Consider the following 19,496-nt stretch of genomic DNA (forward strand, 5'->3'; position numbering starts at 1 on the left):
AAGAGAGGGGCACTCAGTCGGTTGAGTATCTGACTTGGGCTCAGGTCGTAATCTCACAGTTTGTGGGCTTGAGCCCTGTGTTGGGCTCTGTGCTGACAGCTCAGAGCCTGGAGCCTGCTTCAAATTCTGTGTCTCTCCTTCTCTCTGCCCCTCCCCTGTTCACACTTGGTATCTCTCTCTCTCTCTCTCTCTCAAAAATAAATAAAACTAAAAAAAAAAAAGAAGAGAAAAAGGAAAAGGTGGGAAGAATATTTGAAAAGAATATTTAAAGAAATAATGGGTCCTCAAATTTGATGAAAACATAGATCTACAAATCCAAAAACCTCAATGAACTCCAAGTAGGAAACCCAAAGAGACCCACACTGAGAACATTTATAATCAAACTGTTGAAAGCCAAAGACAATGAGAGGATTTTTAAAACAGCACGAGAAAACCCATTACTTATATGGGATTCCCCAATAAGAATATCAACTTATTTCTCAGTGAAACCTTGGAGTCTAGAAGGCAATGGAATGATATATTTTATGTGTTGGGAGGAAAAAAAAATCAATGTAAATGAGAGCTTGGGAGCTTTTATCCAGCAAAATTGTCTTTCACAAATGAAGAAGAAATAAAGACATTTTCAGATGAACAAAAGCTATGAGAGTTCATTACAACCAGACCTACCTTCCAAGAAATGATAAATGGAGTCCTTTATGAAATGAAATGAAAGAACACTAGACAGTAACTCAAAACCTAATGAAGAAATAAAAATTGCTGGTAAAGGTAAATACATGGACAAATATAAAACAGTATTATGGTAGTTTGGGTTTGTAACTCCACTTCTTAATTCCTCCAGGATTTAAGAGACAAATGCATTTAAAAGTTGTTAATCTATGCTATTGGGCACATAATGAATAAAGATGTAATTTGTGACAACCGCACATAAAGGGAGGAAGATATATCTGTATAGGAGTAGAGTTTCTGTACGTTATTGAAGTTAAGTTGGTATCAATTCAAACTAAATTGCTATAAATTTACAGTGTTAAATGTTATCCCCATGGTAACCACAAAGAAAATATTTAAAAAGTATACAAAAAAAGAAATAAAAGAGAATCAAAAAAATTCACTGCAAAAAAGTTAACCGAACACAAAAGAGGGTAGTAATAGAGGAAATGAAAGACAAAAAAGCTGTAAGATACATAGATATCAAATACCAAATGGCAGATGTAAGTCATTCTTTATCAGTAATTACTTTTAATGCAAATTTTTTTAATGTTTTTTTTTTAATTTATTTTTGAGACAGAGAGAGACAGAGCATGAGCGGGGAAGGGGCAGAGAGAGAGGGAGACACAGAATCTGAAGCAGGCTCCAGGCTCTGAGCTGTCAGCACAGAGCCTGATGCGGGGCTCGAACTCACAGACTGTGAAATCGTGACCTGAGTGAAGTCGGACGCTTAACTGACTGAGCCACCCAGGCGCCCCACTTTTAATGCAAATTAACTAAACTCCCCAACCAAAAGACATAGACGGTAAGAATGGATAAAATATGATGTAACTATATGCTATCTACAAGAGACTCACTTTAGATCCAAAGACACAAGTCAGAAGGTAGAAAAAGATTATTTTATGCAAACAGTAACAAAAAGAGAACTGAGGTGGCTATACTAACATCAGACAAAATACAATATTACTAAAAATCTCTTAAAACAAAGAATTGCAGTATATATTGATAAAAGGATCAAATCATCAAGATGATATAACAATTCTAAAAGTATATGCACCAAATACCAGAGCCCCAAAATACATGAAGCAAACATTGACAGAAACAATGGGAGAAATAACACTTCTACAATAACATTTGGAGACTTTAATACACCATTTTCAATAATGGATAGAGCATCTATACAGAGCTCAGTACGGAAAATAAGGATGTGAACAACACTATAAATCAACTAGATCTAACAAACATATATAGAGTGCCCCACCCAACAACAGTAGACTATACATTCTTCTCAAGTGCACATGGAACATTCTCCAGGATAGAGCATATATTGAACCACAAAATAATTCTTAATGAATTTTAAAAGATTAAAATCATGAAAAGTATCTCTTCCAACCACAGTAGAATGAAGCTAAAAATCAATAATAAAAGGAAACCCAGAAAATTCACAAATATTTGGAAATTAACACACTCTTATACAACCAATGGGTCAAAGAAGAAATCACAAGGGAAATTAGAAATGAATGAAAACAAACTTATGGGATGCAGTGAAGACAGTACTCAGAGGGAAATTTATAAAACAAGTGCCTGCATCAAAAAAGAAGAAAGATCTTTTTAAAAAAATTTCTTAATGTTTACTTACTTTTTTGAGAGAGAGAGAGTGTGAGCAGGGGAGGGGCAGAGAGAGAGGGAGACACAGAATCTGAAGCAGGCTCCAGGCTCTGAGCTGTCAGCACAGAGCCCAACACGGGGCTCGAACCCATGAACCATGAGATCATGACCTGAGCTGAAGTCGGACACTTAACTGACTGAGCCACTCAGGCACCCCAAAAAGCAGAAAGATCTTAAATAAATAACATAATATTATATTCTGAAGAACTAGAAAAAGAAGAGAAAAACTAAACCTAACACTCTCCAAAAAAGTAAATAATAAAGATTAGAATCAGGAAAAAAAAATAGAAAAGTCTTTAGAGAATCAACAAAACCAAAAGTTGGTTCTTTTAAAAGATCAACAAAAATTACAGACCTTTATGTAGACTGACAAGGAAAAAAGAGAGAAAACTCCAATAACTAAAATCAGAAATAAAAGTGGGGGCATTACAACTGACCTTTCAGAAATAAAAAAAAATTATAAGATTATTAACAAATCAGATAACCTAGATGAAATGGACAAATACTTAGAAACACAAAAATTACCTAAGATGACTGAAGATGAAAAAGAAAATCTCAACAGACCTATCACAAGTAAAGAGATTGAACGAATAATCAAAAATCTTCCAACAAAGAAAACTTCAGGACCAGATGGGTTCACTGGTGAATTCTTCCAAACATTTAAAGAAAAATTAACATCAATACTTCTCAAATTCTTCCAAGAAATAAAAAAGAACACATTCAAACTCATTCTATGAGGTCAACATTACCCTGATATCAAAGCCAGACAGAGACACCACAAGAAAATCACAGACCAATTTCCTTTATGAATACAGATGCAGAAATCCTCAAAAAAATATTAGCAAAACAAATTCAACAGTTTGTATTGAAGAGTCGGGTGTTAATTTGTTCTGTTCTTTTTAGATTCCACATACAAGTGAAATCATATGGTATTTGTCTTTCTCTGCCCTATTTCACTTAGCATAATACACAACTAGATTTCCACAATGCAAAAGGATGAAGTTGGACCTCTATCTCACACCATATACAAAAATTATCACAAAATGAATCAACAGCCTAAATATAAGCGCTGAAACCATTAAACTTTTAAAAGAAAACATAGGGGCAAACCTTCATGACCATGGATTTGGTCATTGATCTTTTTTGATGACACTAAAACATAAGCAACAAAAGAAAAAAAATAGGTAAACTGGATTTCATCAAAACCAAAAACTGTTGTGCATCAAAGTACATTATCAAAGAAGAGTAAACCTACTAAGAGAAACTATTTGCAAATCATATATCTGATCGGGTTTAATATCCACAATATATAAAGAACTCTTATAATTCAACAATAGAAAGACAACCTACCCAATACAAAAATGGGCAAAGGACCTGAATAGACTTTTCTCCAAAATGATAGCCAATAATCACAAGAAAAAATGTTCAATGTCATTAGTCATTAGGGAAATGAAAATCAAAACCACAATAAGATACCCCCTCATACCTACTAGAATGACTACAGTCAAAACATGGAAAATATGTATTGGTGAAGATGTGGAGAAATTGGAATACTCAAAAATTACTTGTGGCAATTTAAAATAGTGTAGCCACTGTAGAAAACAGTATGGCAGTTCCTTAAAAAGTTAAACACAGAATTAGCATGTGACCCCTAATTCCACTCCTGGGTATACATCCACGAGGGTTGAAAGTAGGAACTCAAACATTTCATTGCAGCATTACTCCCAACAGCCAAAGGGTGAAAAAATCCAAGTGTCTATTAACAGATGAATAAACAAAATGTAGTATATATATACAATGATTATTTAGTCATAAAAAAGAAAGAAGTTCTGATACATGCTACAACATGGATGAACATTGAAAACATTATGCTAAGTGAAAGAAGCCAGATACAAAGGATAAATATTGTATGATTCCACTTATATGAAATACCTTGAGTAAACAAATTCATAGAGACAGAAAGTAGATTAGAAGTTACCAGGGGCTTGAGGGAGAGGAGAATGGGGAGTTACTGCTTAATGGTTACAAAGTTTCTGTTTGAAGTGATGGAAAAACTTTGGAAATAGATAGTGGTCAGTGGTTGCACAACTTTGGAGAAACTTCTACTAAAGAAACTTGCCTAATTGATTCGACAGTGTTTTCCAAACTTGTCCTAACTTTAGTGGTTTTATTAATGGACTACAGTTGACATTTCAAGGGACATTCTTGAAAGACTGAAACAAAGTACAAGTGATTATAATTTTGAAAGGGAGACAGAATTATCTGAAGGAACAAATCTCTCTTGTTAAAGTGAAAACTGCCTCCTCAGGACCCAAATGGGCCTGGAGAGTCTGCGTTTCTAACGAGCTCCCAGGTGGTGCTGATTTTGCCGAGCTTCCAACTGCAGTCTGAGTAGCTGCCCTCTTACAGCCAATTTGGTCAACTGATCCAAAAGTGAAGATGCTAATAGGTGATAATTGTAGCATAATTGTAGTTTTACTTGGGTTACCAAGACAAATGCCTTACTGCAAAGAAGATAATCCGAGAGAGAGCAGTATATAGCAACAAAGGGGACCCGTATAGGATGGGGCTTGTCATCTTTGTGCCGGGGATCAGGGAAGGGAGCCTTTCTTCCAAATACATTTAAAGTATTTGAAATCTATTTACCATATAAAAATCTACCTCCATTTATATGTGAATTACATACTAAAGTTATGGCAAGATCAGTCTCTCATAAGAATAAGGCAAAACAATTCAATGCAATCCCTATGAAAATGCCAACAACATTTTTCACAAAACTGGAACAAATAATACGGAAATTGGTATGGAGCCACAAAAGACCCCAAATAGCCAAAGCAATCTTGAAAAAGAAAAACAAAGCTACAGGTATCACAATCCCACATTACAAGGTAATCTGGGATTACAAAACTGTGGTCATCAAAACAGCATGGTACTGCCACAAAAAAGAGATACTTAGATCAATGGAACAGAATAGAGCCCAGAAATAAACACACACTTACATGGTCAATTAATATATGACAAGGGAGGCAAGAACATACAATGAGGAAAAGATGGTTTCTTCAATAAATAGTGCTGGGCAAACCAGACAGCTACATGCAAAATAATGAAACTGGACCACTTTCTAATACCATATACAAAAATAGACTCAAAATGGGTTAAAGACCTGTGAGAGCCGAAATCATAAAAATCCTAGAAGAGGACACACAGGTAGTAATTTCTCTGACATTAGCTGTAGCAACATTTTCCTAGATATGTCTCTTAAGGCAATGCAAACAAAAGCAAAAATAAACTATTGGGACCACATCAAAATAAAAAGCTTTTGCACAATGAAGGAAACCATTGATAAAACAAGAAGGCAACCTACTGAATGGGAGAAGATATTTGAGAATGATATGTCCAATAAGGGGTTAATATCCATAATATATAAATAATTTATGCAACTCAACACCATAAAAACAAACAGCCCAATTAAAAAATGGGCAGAGGACCTGAACAGACGTTTGTCCAAAGAAGACATCCAGACAACCAACAGACACACGAAACGGTGCTCAACGTCGCTAATTATCAGAGAAATGTATATCAAAACCACAATGAAATATTACCTTCCATCTGTGAGAATGACTAAAATCAAAAAGACAAGAAATAACAAGTGTTGGTGAAGATGTGGAAAAAAAGGAACCCTCACATGCCATTGGCAGGAAAGCAAATTGATACAGTCACTGTACCAAGGCTCCTCAAAAACTTAAAAACAGAATTACCATAAGATCCAATAATTCCACTACTGAATATTTACCCAAAGAAAACAAAAAACATTAATTTGAAAGGATATATGCACTCCTATGTTTATGGCAGCATTATTTACAATAGCCAAGATACAGGAGCAACTTAAGAGTCCATCAATAGATGAATGGATAAGGAAGATGTTGTACACACACACACACACACACACACACACAGAAATATCATGCAAAATAAAAAGATGAAACTGTGCAGTTTGCCACAACATGGATGGACCTAGAGGGTATTATACTCAGTGAAATAAGTCAGACTGAGAAAGACAAATACTACATGATTTCACTTATATGTAGAATCTAAAAAAAAAATGAATAAACAAAGAAAAAACAGAATCATTCTTGTAAACACAGAGAACAAACTGACGGCTGCCAGAGGGGGTGGGGGGATAGGCAAAACTTCCAGTTATGAAATGCATAAGCCATGGGAATAAGAGGCACAGCATAAGGAATATAGTCAATGATACTGTAATAACAATGTAGGCTGATGGATGGTAGCTGCACTTGTGGTAAGCATAGCATCATGTTTAAACTTGTCAAATCACTATGTTGCACTCCTGAAACTAATATAACATTGTGTGTCAGCTACACTCAAATAATAATAAAAAAAAAAAAGAATAAGGCAAAAAAGAAAGAAAAGAGTGAGACAGAAAGGGAAGCAGGGAGGGAGAGAGGGGAGATGGGAGAGAGGAGACGATGTTTGGAAAGAAGGAAGGGATAACAGTGATATGAGAGATTAGGTGTCTACATAATTCTTTTTCCTATTGAATTCTCATCCAATTCACATTGGAATATCGTAAGTTTGCTGATAAAACCAATTACATGTGGTTAACTAGTGTTAACTATTTCTTTCTACAGTTCACAGAATAATCATTCACTTATGATCACATCTAAGGATGTGTCCTTGTTAATTAGAACACCTTAGTGGATTATTGGGCTAAAATACAGATGAAAGGTTGTATGGACACATATCAGGATAACAAAATGAAAAACAATTCTAACATCTAACCCAAAGAATTTTCAGGCCATAGTCCTAGTAGCTTTTATCAGAAAGATAATTTCAGGGGCCTCAGGCATTTTACTCCTGCAGTTAAGAAAAGTGTCCATAAGTTAGGCAACTTCTGCCTCTTACAAACTCTGTGACCTTGGGAAAATTAATTAATTACCTCTGTGTCTCAGCTTCCTCATCTATAAAGTGGGGGACATGGTAACACCTAATGACTGAAGAATGAAATAAGGCACTCACTGGCGCACAGCAGGGTTTTAATATGTATCAACTCTTATTACATGCATGTACTAACCCTGCATCCAAAAAAATTGCTTTTTCTTCTTTCCAAAATTTTATATCCGGATGCAAATGAAACTTGAGAAAATACCCAAGATTGAAGAGGTCAGAAGTAAAGGATCAAATTGTCCCAGAAATATCCCACAAACCAGTGGCAAACACCATGGTTGGCAGGTCAGGAGGAAGCGAGGTTATTGTGTAAGGAATGCGGTGCAGCAAAGGGGCTGAACGTTTAGGTGTTTGGGATGAGAATGATAAGGCATGGAGTGTCAGCCTTTCTACTTACTGTGGCATGACTTTAAGCAAGTTGCTTAATCTCTCTAACCCCCAGTTTCCTCATCTGAAACCATTTACTGGCGCAGTAAAACAATTCCTCTTTTGAGAGGATTAAACTAGATAATTTTTAAAATGTGCTTGGTACAGCTTGTTAATATGTGGTAGCTTAAAAAATATTTTGAGTTCTAGCAATACACTCACACCGCCATTTACTTGGAAGGATAAAAATAAGTGTATGATGGTATGACCCAGCATCCTAAATGCCTGTAAGCCAACTGGGGAGGCCAATTGGGGAGGCCAGGATAATGTACAGTAGAAGACATGTCTCTTTCCTGTTTCTTTACCCCCCCATCATTCATTTTCTTATCTATCTTGCATATAAAAATTCATGAAAGCTTCCCATCCTGAATTGGGCTATTTACAATGAAATATTTTATTGTGAAGAGAAGAAAAAAAGTGAACATATACAATGTCTCACAACTTGCCTCTACCTTGTCTAAATGTATTTCTTATTAGCAGAATAGTATATTTGCTATGGAATAGAACTTTATCATCAAGGAAGAGACTCATTTTTGTTCTGTTTTCAGTAACCAAATGAGAAACAAAGTCAAATAGAGTAGAAAGTGACCCTGGGGAAGAAGTCATCTTGGCAGATGTTGAAATAAGAGGGAGAAGGGATGAATTAAAAGACTTGGAATATCTCAAAGATGCAGGCTGAAAAATATTTTGATAATATGATGGTGCCTGTGATTCCATACCTACAAACATTTAAAAAAATAAACACAATCGTTTTCCATTAAGAACAGAAAAGTTAGTTATGTTAAAGAAAAAAACTTAACACATCTCTTTTACCAAAAGTTCTTGCCTGGAGACTTAAGTTCGCTGTTTAACCTAAGTTTCCTTTCCTCAAAGGAAAGGGCTGGAGAACCCTCTGACTTGTCGAGTTTAAACACACGGTACCCAAGCGCCACCATGGCTGAGTTTTACCACCACCCTTAGAGGGAGGCCTCAGTCACTTAGATCCTCATGGCATGTTGGGTATAGAGCCAACCAGGGTGTAGCCTGAACTAGGTTACATAGACCTTGTTAAGTAAAGAGAGAGAATTTTCTAGCGATAGAAGGCTCATGGCAGTGTATTCTTAACCCAGAATTAAGGGGTAACTATGTGAGGGCAATAAACATATCTCCCAGAAAAACATGAAACTGGAAATAATTAGACAGTGATATCTATCATCGAAGGGCAAAGAATCTGTGGCCATACCCCCCTGAACATATCTGTTGTCATCTGATCTCAGATGCTAAGCAGAAAAGGGCCTGAGTAGGGCTTGGGTTGGGGAGACCAAGGGCGAGATCAAGAAAGCTAGCCTCTGGGTCTCTGGAGAAAAAAGTGGACTCTCTTTTGAAAGCATATCTAGGATTAATAGCCCTTGCTTTACAATCCAGACATTAAGTGACATTTCTGTGTTTATTTCTTAAAATCAGCCAATTTTCTTTATTTTTGTATTTTTGTACATCATTTTTCATTGGGGATCAGAGGATATACAGAATGAATGGGCTAAATTCAAAGGTGTCAAGAGAATCAAATTAGACGCACTGATTTAAAGGGTGTCCTGGAAAAGGAGGTGGATGGATAAAGGCCATCCACCCAAAAGGCTATTTTGATAGCAACTAGTGACAATGAATTCAGTTTAATAGTCTCCAGCTTATATTTTCTAAATCCCAAACTCTGCTGGGTAAGTTATCATTGCTTAACTGTCCTTATTCGAAACACTAGTGGGAATGTTATCACTCTGAACCTCTGGGTACAACATTTTTGATTTTGGTTTTTGGCTTTTTTTTTTTTTTTTTTTGCAATCTCACCATCATTTTTAGTTTACATTTCTAGTCATTTGCACAGATGTTGACGGAGCTGTATTCTTGCTTCAATGTCTATTGCAATATTCTTATTGCATTCTGCAGGTCCTCCAGTAAACGTTACTTGCAATATTTTTATCAACAGTTTTGGATCGGTCACAGAAACTACCATGGTAAGTGCCACAATGCCACTGGCAAGAGACAAACGTGACTTGATTATGCCATGAACACAACCTGTCAAATTTTCTATTTATTGTTCAACTTGCAGGGCCTCCTGTAAATGTTACCTGCAACATATTTATCAACAGCTTTGGGTCAATAGCAGAAACTACAATGGTGAGTGGGACTGAGCATTGAAGCCATCGTGTGAAGGAATGGGATACAGGATCGAAGAAGCACTGTTTTATATGTGTGAGACACTTACTGAATGCCAATTTCCAAGTTCACTCACCTCTAGAAAGCGATTATTTGTACACTGTCACTTTAGAAAGTCATTAGTCAAGTGTTCAATACTTAAAACTCAATAATATTTTATCTATCATGCCAGAGAAATTTTTAAAACACTTGATGTTTGGCTCGACTTAGGTACAATTATCAGTAATAAGCATGATGTATCATTAAAGATATTTAAATATTTATATCTCTAATGTTTCAGAAATACAAATTTCAAAGTTTAGGGGGTATTTTTTTTATAGCCAGTCTTTTTCATATAATGGAAGTTTTTAACATAGTCAAGCCTTGGATATGCAACATTAAAGATACATGCCAAGGGGCTGACCTTACACTAAATACACACATGTGTGCGCACACACATGGTCTTGTTGCAAAAGAAAGTAGCCCCGAGTCCATAGCAAACGCATCATATGCGTGGCTCCCCCTCAAAAAAAAAAAAACCCAATAAACATAAAACTAATTATAAGCTCATCATCATGTATGTACAAGTATGTTCCATGTACGTGAAAAAGATTTCAGATACTACAAAATCCACCAATATTTCTTATAAATTTCATGGTGATGGTGTTGCTGTGACACAGCCTATGAGATCAAGAGCCTTACAGTGCTAGGTGATAGTGTGGAAATTGACTTTTGGGTGAAATTTTTTCTTGGTCCTCACACAGTTTATTTTAAGTCCTCAATCAATTGGCAGGTTCTAATTTTCATGACTACGTAAAGTAGCCATATTACCGGATGAAGTCAAAATAAAATATGGTTGAACTTGACTAAGTACTTTGATGGCTGATGTCCTAGAAACACTCAAGTGAAATAATGAGCATAATGCCATTGGGAAGTAAAAAATAGTGTTCTCTTGTCTTTATGAATTTTCTCTTTCAGGCTACTAGGATTGTGTTTAACATATTACTGTACTTTTTGGTGTCCTCAATGCTAGAAAAAAGTAATTTACCTTCTAGCATTCCTTCTCACTGGCAAAATTAGACATAATGCAACTCCACTACCCATTTTAACATTACTGACACAGCACTGTCCAGAAATGAGCCTTCTGGTGCTTTGACAGGAGGTAGCACATTAAGAATTTTACTCAATATAGTTTTGATAGGGTTATTAAATGACTCACAAGAAAATGTAAACATGGAAGGACTAAGCCAAGCTCTAGGCTTGGCATTCAGTTTTTGTCTCTCCCCTCTTGGTTTTATCCTGATAACAGAGGGGCAAATCTTCCAGCAGCCCAAATCACTGTCACCAGCTTTACACGATGGCATTCAATGACGATATTTGCACGACCTAATGCTGATTGCATTAATTAGAATCCTAAGTTGCTTTGATTAAACTCCTCATTGCATTTACCCTCAATCAAAAATGTAAATGTGCACCTTTCCAATGTTTATTAATGCAAGAAAAAGCTAAACATTTAAGGAGATAAAAACGGAAACTATGGATATCCTTGTTTTCCTGTGTGTTTAATAGTTACTGAAGGTGTTTAATAAATGGGCTGCTTAGGTGTTTCCTGGCCACTTATTAAGGTGTCCTTTGTCATGTTTCCTGTGAGAAACGTTGGAAATCATTGCTCAAGTGTAAAATGAACAGCCTTCCTATCTTGCCGTATCATATAGACTGTATCGCATGGTCAGAAGAGTAGTGGATATTGTGTTTCTTTTATTTCTTAGCTTTTGATGTAATGACCAACTTCATTTGGCTTTGAAAAGGGATCTTTTATTTTCTTCAATTAAAGATTTTGTGTGAAACTAAAATGAATACTTTTTTTGAAACTCTACTGTTCTTAATAAATCCTCATGCCATGTAGGGTAGGAACTGGGAAACTTTTTTCTGTAGAAGACCAGACAGTAAATACTTAAGACTCTGAGGGTCTGACAGTCTCTGTCACAACTACTCCATTCTGCCCTTTTGGCATGAAAGCAACCATAAACAATAGTAAGCAAATGGGTGTGGCTGTACGCCAAAAAACTTTACTTACAGAAACAGGCTCCACCTTGAAAGAAAGGGTCTATCCTCCCAGACCCCTCGGGTCCTACCTGGGAATCTACCTGACGCACGTGGAATATCATGGCAGCCCAAGCTTCCCTTGCAAAAACCTTGAGATTCTATCACCCATAAATTTACCCACACTTTCACAAAGTTTGACTAAAAGAAAATTGGACAAAAAAAAAATGAAACAGAACCAGATTTTTCTCTGAACTGTCTTTAGTAGGAGTCAGAATACCAGACCCTTAGTCTTTATGCACAATAACGTGTGTGGTCACTGAAGACACTGCTTAGAGCTATATGGAAGCAAAAATCATTTTTGCTTTACTTATGTTTTCTGGGATGAATTTTTCCAAGAATGCCTCAGAATTTCGAGTTTCTAAACATGTTGATTTTCCTCTCTTCCCTCATGCCCCACTCTCACTCCATAACCCTGGTCGCATTACTGAAGGATTTAGTTGAGTATTTGATTTGTTTCTAAATAAGAGGCGATGTCATCTCATTAAACTATTGTTGGCACTACCTGCCCACAAAGTATAGGCTCCCTTATAGACCCAATACTGCCTCTCATCCCTTTGATATGTTAGTGTTGAAGATGCAGTTGTGTTATTCTAAGGAATGCTTTTTTATGAATCATTATGATGATATACATTATTCCAAAATACACATTTTTCTTCGTTAAGAGTCATAGGGATCTGTGGCTGGTCATTGCCCACCAACCTTGCGCTAAAAGAATTCAGTGGAACGATTTTTTTGTGGTTCCGAGAAAGGTTATATTTTGTCTTGAGAATGTCAGTTTACCATTTCCTTTTCTTCCTTTCCCCCTTTTCTTTAGCTGCTGATGGCAAGAGAATTTAGAGGAGAGGGAATACATTTGCAACGCCTGCTTTCCTCATATAAAGACATACTTTAGGAATATCAGTAATGTCAGTAAAGGTCACAAGTATTTGCGCGCCACAGGCATGCAGCTCGCCCCAAGACTGGCCATAAGAAAATGAAGAGAGAGTCTCCTCAAAGGATGTGATTTGGACCTGTGTGTGCTGGAACACTACCCATGCCACAGTAGCAGATCCTGACTCCCTCCTCATTTAACACTTGAGGTGGGGGAGAAAGAGCTGGAAGGGCCTAAAATGTGTTCACTCAGACAGTATCTCCAGAATAGGAGTCCAGCTCCCCCAAACTTGGCCCCAAGAGAGAAGTTCCACATGCTCTGCCGGTGACTGCTGCAGGGTGAAGAGTTGTTTTATCTCAGATCTGAGATCATGTTCCTGAGGAACTGGATGAGTGGTAGACAGCCCCTTAGGAGGATGCCCGCTGTGCTGTAACTGCTGAAATGACACCGTGGGTTCCCTTTCATTCTGTAGCTGCATACGCAATTCAGGAGGAGATGCTAACGTATCAGGAATAGCGGGTAGCTACGTTTCTTATTTCTGACTTAAGGAAGCACCAAGAGTCTACCCCAAGCCTGGCATTTTGTTAAACTGAGATACAAGGTGACCTTGGCCTCTCACACTGCAACGTTAAAGCCTGAATCCATCATAAAACAACTGCACCCACCCCCATAATTTCCAATTCAAGGCTAACTTCCCGTATCAAAGCTAGCACAGACTGAGGAGGATGAAACTTTACTGCAGTGTAGCCACAGGTTAAAACCAAAGTGCCACAGAGGCACTGTGGGGAGTCAACAAAGCATAGCCTTCTTGTTGATAACTTTATAATGTAACTAGATTGAAAAATGTGTATGTATGCAAATAAAAGAGAGCAAGAGTAAGGTTTAATAAGAGTGTATATAAGACATAGTGGTAATCTCTGTGTACAAATGCTAGACCAAATATAATAGTACCAAAATAATTCAATTTAAGGAAACCATCTGTGGCATAAGCATAGCATTAGAAGGTATTAGGAAAAGTGAAACTTTAGAAATACTAAACTTGATGTGAGATAATAGTATGGAATGTAGGTACTTGTATTTGTGTTAAGAATATAATAAAGATTATATGACTTACATGCAGCATTTGAAAAAAAAATATGTATTTACTCTTATATATATTTTTTTATTTGAATGTTTCCATGACCTAATCTAATACCCAGTCAGTCATAGGAAAACAAATTTTAATACAAGGAAATATGACATTTATTTGACATAGAATAGGTCTCTGGAGAAAGAAGGCAGGAAAAGAAAATTCAGTCTGCATTTAAGCATGTCTCTCAATATTTATTCCCCCTTTAATATTTCATTAAACCTAGAAGCAGACATAAAGACAAAGACAAACTACAGAAGAATATAACTATCTCCTGTGGTTTAGAATATCATGAGAAAATAAACTTAGCTCTACATAACCAGAGATGATGCATGGATAAATCACGTGTCAAGTTTCTACCCTGCATCGAAAATCATAGTAAAGTGAAAGAGTTACAGAGGTCAAAGCCTCAGAAAATCTTTTCTTCGGATACCTATGTCTCTAGTTCCTTGAGCATCCTTTTCTATTCTTAAAGGTTTTAAGGGCAGCTGTTTATTTTAAAATAGTGTATATCATCATAAATAAAATAATCGAAAATTTAAATTCCCATACATTTATATAAACAACAAATACTTCCAAAAGACCTAATAAAAGTCTTATTTCATATAATTCCTGTCATTGTGGCACACACTGTATTTTTCCTCTAAGTTTTCTACTTGTCCTTGCTTACAAATAGGAGGATTCGTTTATTTTAAATGAACTGTTAGACATTTAATGGTTCTATCATGATGTGATAGATTTAGTACTCTCTTTCAAGTTCTGACATTGGGTGAATATGTTTTATTATTTTCTATATATAAAATTCAAAGTAGGAAACCAGGAAATACTGGAGAAGAATACTCATGGGAAAGACTTTAAAAAAAGATGTACATTAGCTGTGAAAATTTATACTGAATTTTTTTAAAGGTCAATGTTTTCATATTGTATGTCACTAATGTAATATTCTCTAGAGTCTCTCGATACACAGCTTTAAATCATTCTCAGGCTCAAGGGAGGATTGCAGTGATGTTCTCTTGGTGATTTTTCTGCCCAATACTGTCTACCTGGCTTCTCATGGCCTTGCCCATCCCAAGATTGCTTTCTGAGGGGCCCTAATTGTCTTCCCTATGGTCCAAGATATTTAACCCATTCACCTCTATTATTTCTAGCTGTCATTACTTCTCTTATTAGAGTTTCTCTACCTCCAGAGCTGTCTGAGGGAAGAGATTCTCTTCTCTCCTACTTCCTACTGAAACACACTCACAGACACCTGCTCCGCTCCCCAAATCTGTTAAGGATAACTGGCTCTCACTATAAGGGATATAACAGGGGTGGATGTCAAACACTGGAGAAGCTGCATTTTCCCCCCTCAGGAAACCTTAATGAGAGCTCACAGTTGATGTATCTAGTGTATACTTTATATGTAAGTTGGATTATTGTATTTTCAATAGCCCCATTTTTGATTCTCCACATATCACACATTCCCACTCTTTATTCACACAAAATTCCAAAGCTTCTGGCAACTCCTGTTGCCAATGAAACACTGAACTGGTAATCTCTTTCCAGTTACAATCCTCTGGTCCCTTTGAACAATTCCAAAAATATGTGATGGGGACAACTTTGAGGTGCTGCCATTCTCTTGATTCAAGCACAGGAGGAGTCAGTGAGCAAACAGGACGGGATGGAAGCCTGACTGGGCCCACAACAGTGCCCTTTTAGGTTTGAGAATTTGCCATGCATGCTTGGTAAAATCCCAAATAAAAGTCAGCTGATAAAATTTTCCAAGTTAGAAAGTTTGTATGTTGTATAGTGGAGAACCTTAAGGTTATTCCTTCTAATATTTCAGCCTTTCCAAATAAGCTGGGTTTTGATGACTGATTTTCAGAAATTAGTAACTATTTGATTACTAGCATTCTTTAAGCCTATGCTGGGCACTATTTCCGAGACCTGCCGCCTCCAAAATACTGTATCAGCCTGATAATTAAGATGGCTGTATTTGAAAAAATATCATAGGAATTTGGATAGCTTAGTAATAGGTAGAAGGAACTGGATTGAAGCTCTTTTCCATATACCGTAATCTTTACAACTTAGTATGTTTTTCTTCTTTTGGCCCTAATGGAATAAACCAAAACTGACCATCCTGAGGTGGTATCCACTGTACCTGGTAGAGTAACCAACTATCCCAGTTTTGTCTGGGACTGAGTAGATCTCATGAATGTGGTACTTTGGGGAATAAAACTGGGAGGTTCTCAGGCAAACTGGGACAAGTTGGTTACCATTAGAGTAAAATAAACAATGACCAAAAATCCAAGCACCAAAGATGTGGAGATGGAGCAAATGGCGAAAAAAGGAAAAGGAAAGAGAGCAAGAAGGAATGAGTATATATCATCTTAAATGACCCTAAGTGTCAAGAGTGGACAACTATTAGCTCTGAATCATAGTCCCACATGGCTATGGAACACCATTAAAGCCTCTTTTGGGGTCTGCTCTACCAAGCAAAGCAACCATTTCCATGAACCAAAAGATCTTTGAGTAGAAATTCCCAGGAGAGAAGTCACTGCCCCAAGCTGATTTACTGGCAAGGAAGTATACTCCTGGATCAAGTGGGAATGACAGGGTGTACCTGAGTCTCTCACAGGGAGGAGCACCTTTGTCAGAAGGTGTTCAGACTAGGAAAAATGAAAAAGATCTCTGTATTGATGAAGTTTCAAGTCAACTACTGTAGCTACAACCCATTCAGAGAAATGAGAAAATATTTAAGAATTTTAAAAGTAAGTAGCATGATGGAATTATCTTGTCAACACGAAGCATCTCAATATTTATATAGATGGATGTAAAAATATTGTCCCATCATGTCAAAGTTTTATGATAAGATTTCCACTACCAAAAGTACAGAGTGGGTTTCCTTCTGCCCAGAGCATCTGAGCAGAATGAGAATAGAGATCATGTCGTTTCTGATTTGGAAAAGGAATCAGTTTTGACAATCTGCCATCACTGACTTCTGTACTCATGGTTACCTTTCTCTGTGGAAAAATCAGCTTGAGTTAGTATTATTTCCTCTCAGAATGAATAATTTAAACATGAAAAAATTCAACGAAGTCAACCTATTCCATTAGTGTTCTGGTTTGGTTGGGTCTTCTTCTTTTCTCCCCTCTGTTTCCCCTCCTAATAGAACTGAGTAGTTTATTTTGACCAAGATATACACAGCCTGGTTCATATAGACACCAATACTGCACAAAATTGGGGGGAGGAATGAGGGGGAAGTGTAGATGGACCTCTTATGCAAGACTGGGTGATAAGTAACTCTTATACATGGGGTTTCTATAGGACTACCGAGTGAATATTTTTCTGAGACAACAGTGGAATGATTCACGGCTGGCATATAGCGAGTATCCTGATGATTCCCTGGACTTGGACCCATCCATGCTGGACTCCATTTGGAAACCAGATTTATTCTTTGCCAATGAGAAGGGTGCCAACTTCCATGATGTCACCACTGACAACAAATTGCTTCGAATTTCAAAAAATGGCAAAGTACTCTACAGTATCAGGTAAGCTTCCGTTGGCTGCACCTATCTACTTCTCCATTTTCCTTCTGGCCTAGAGCTGTCTGATTCTGGAGGGCAACATGCATATAAATATTTGACTTTTGTGGTCAATTGGTTATCATCTGAATCTTAAAACTGGTGAGAATGCCAGAGATTCCTATGGTCTCAGAAGTGTGATTCTCCACAACAAAAATATATTTGGTAGGATGGTGGGTAGATATCATGTAAATACCTGTATATGTGTATTTTTGATTGCTTCAATAAAAGGAGTACAAGCCTTTAGTTCAATTAATCATTGAGAATAATGTACAAATTCTCCACTTCAAGTAGTTTTGCCATTCTATAACATGTAACCACACATACAAAAACATTCAATGGCTCAGCATGGTCAGTGACAGTATACTTTGGGCTGGGTGAGTGAAAAACTGGTCCTAATCTCAGATCTGCCTCTAACTAATCACATGACCTTGATCTCTTAACTTCTCTTGGGCTTGAGCTTGGGAGTAGCAAATTCTGAGATTCATTTTTGCTTTTACATTCAAATACAATCTTCTCCAGAATCTTTATCACCCCAAACTCAAAATAGTATCTTTCTTTTCTGAACACTAGTAACAGTTTCTCTGTGAATCTGTAAGGCTCTTATTTCTTCCTACCTCATGCTTTGGCTATTTTTGTGTATGAATTTAGAATAAGAATAGATCTTTTGAATCATACAATCTAGAATCAAATACAAATTTTGCCACTTACTAAGCTACATAACCTGTAACCCTCAGTTACCTAATTATAAAACGGGAAACACTAAATTTATCTCTAAGTATTCTTGTAAGAATGAATGATGTAGAGGAGAGGTCAGCAAATATTTCCTGTAAGGGTCTAGACAGTAAGTATTTCAGTTTGTAGACCAGACTGTCTCAACTCTGTCACAACCACTCAACTCTACCATTGTAGCACAAAAGCAGCCAGAGACAATACTCAAACAATTGAGTATTCCTGTGTTTCAATAAAATTTTATTTATAAAAACAGATGGTGGACTAGATTCGGCCCTCTGGTTGTAATTTGCCAATCCCTGATATATTGTATATAAAAATACTTGACACAGTACCTGACACAGAGTATGTGCTCAATAAATGCAATGGTGGCTGCCTGTATTTTAAAGTTAACATTCTTTCTAAATAGTAAGCTCTTTAAAGCCAAGATATTTGGATTTTGCGCCTTTTGTAACTCCTCCCAAAGGTCCAAGATGGTGTATTGTATATGAGAGATATTTAATACATTAAACAAGCAGTGATGTTTTAAAGATCCTTTATAGAATTCCCCCTTTCTCTCCAATCTTATTATAAAGAAAATGGGCAGCTATCCTTGCAAATAATTTTCAAAAGTCTGTAGACTTACCACCATCAAAAAACTCATTTCACAACTCTATATACAATTTAAGTCTGTACTGTATATTCCATTCTTAACCTAGTAATTTCACAGTTTGCTAATGGCTGACAAACCCAATGTCTTGTGGAATGAAAGAGGGTGCTCATTTGTAACAACTGGCAAAGTCACTGCTTACATGAAGAACCAGGAAACATCCTCTGCTTTATTTTGAAGGAACTTTACTTTTATTTTTATTTTTCTAAAGATTTTAAGGAAACACACAATATTTTACATGGTGATGTGTTTGGTGTAAGATGCAGTATTGGGCACAACCTAAGTCGATGTGACCTGATGAAATGGGACATATGTAGAGCGTGGTGCTATGGAGGAGAGTTATAAAAAGCAGCACAGGGTATCAGCTGCTCCAGCTAACCCTCTGGGCCTTGAGTGGCATGTGCTCTAGTAAATACCTGGCATCATGCAATACAGAAATAAAACTAGGGTTTTTTTTTTCTGTTCTGTGAAGACCTTTCCATTCTAGAACCATGAAGAAGATGTTTCCCAGAC

General features: G+C 36.7%; 1 protein-coding gene across 2 annotated transcripts in view; it reads left to right on the forward strand.

Annotated features, from left to right (window-relative positions):
• Window positions 1-19,496, forward strand: part of GLRA2 (glycine receptor alpha 2) — a 170,193-nt gene that overhangs the window by 33,299 nt on the left and 117,398 nt on the right. The window contains exons 3-4 of one of the 2 annotated variants that reach the window (XM_007090072.3): window positions 9,685-9,752; window positions 17,346-17,569. In XM_007090072.3, the coding sequence (XP_007090134.1) occupies window positions 9,685-9,752; window positions 17,346-17,569 (292 nt within the window). Of the gene's footprint in view, window positions 1-9,684; window positions 9,753-9,847; window positions 9,916-17,345; window positions 17,570-19,496 lie in introns of both variants that reach the window. The other variant, XM_007090073.3, reaches the window with a different exon arrangement.

This window comes from Panthera tigris, chromosome X, assembly GCF_018350195.1.
Source record: "Panthera tigris isolate Pti1 chromosome X, P.tigris_Pti1_mat1.1, whole genome shotgun sequence".
Classification (NCBI taxonomy): Eukaryota; Metazoa; Chordata; class Mammalia; order Carnivora; family Felidae; genus Panthera; species Panthera tigris.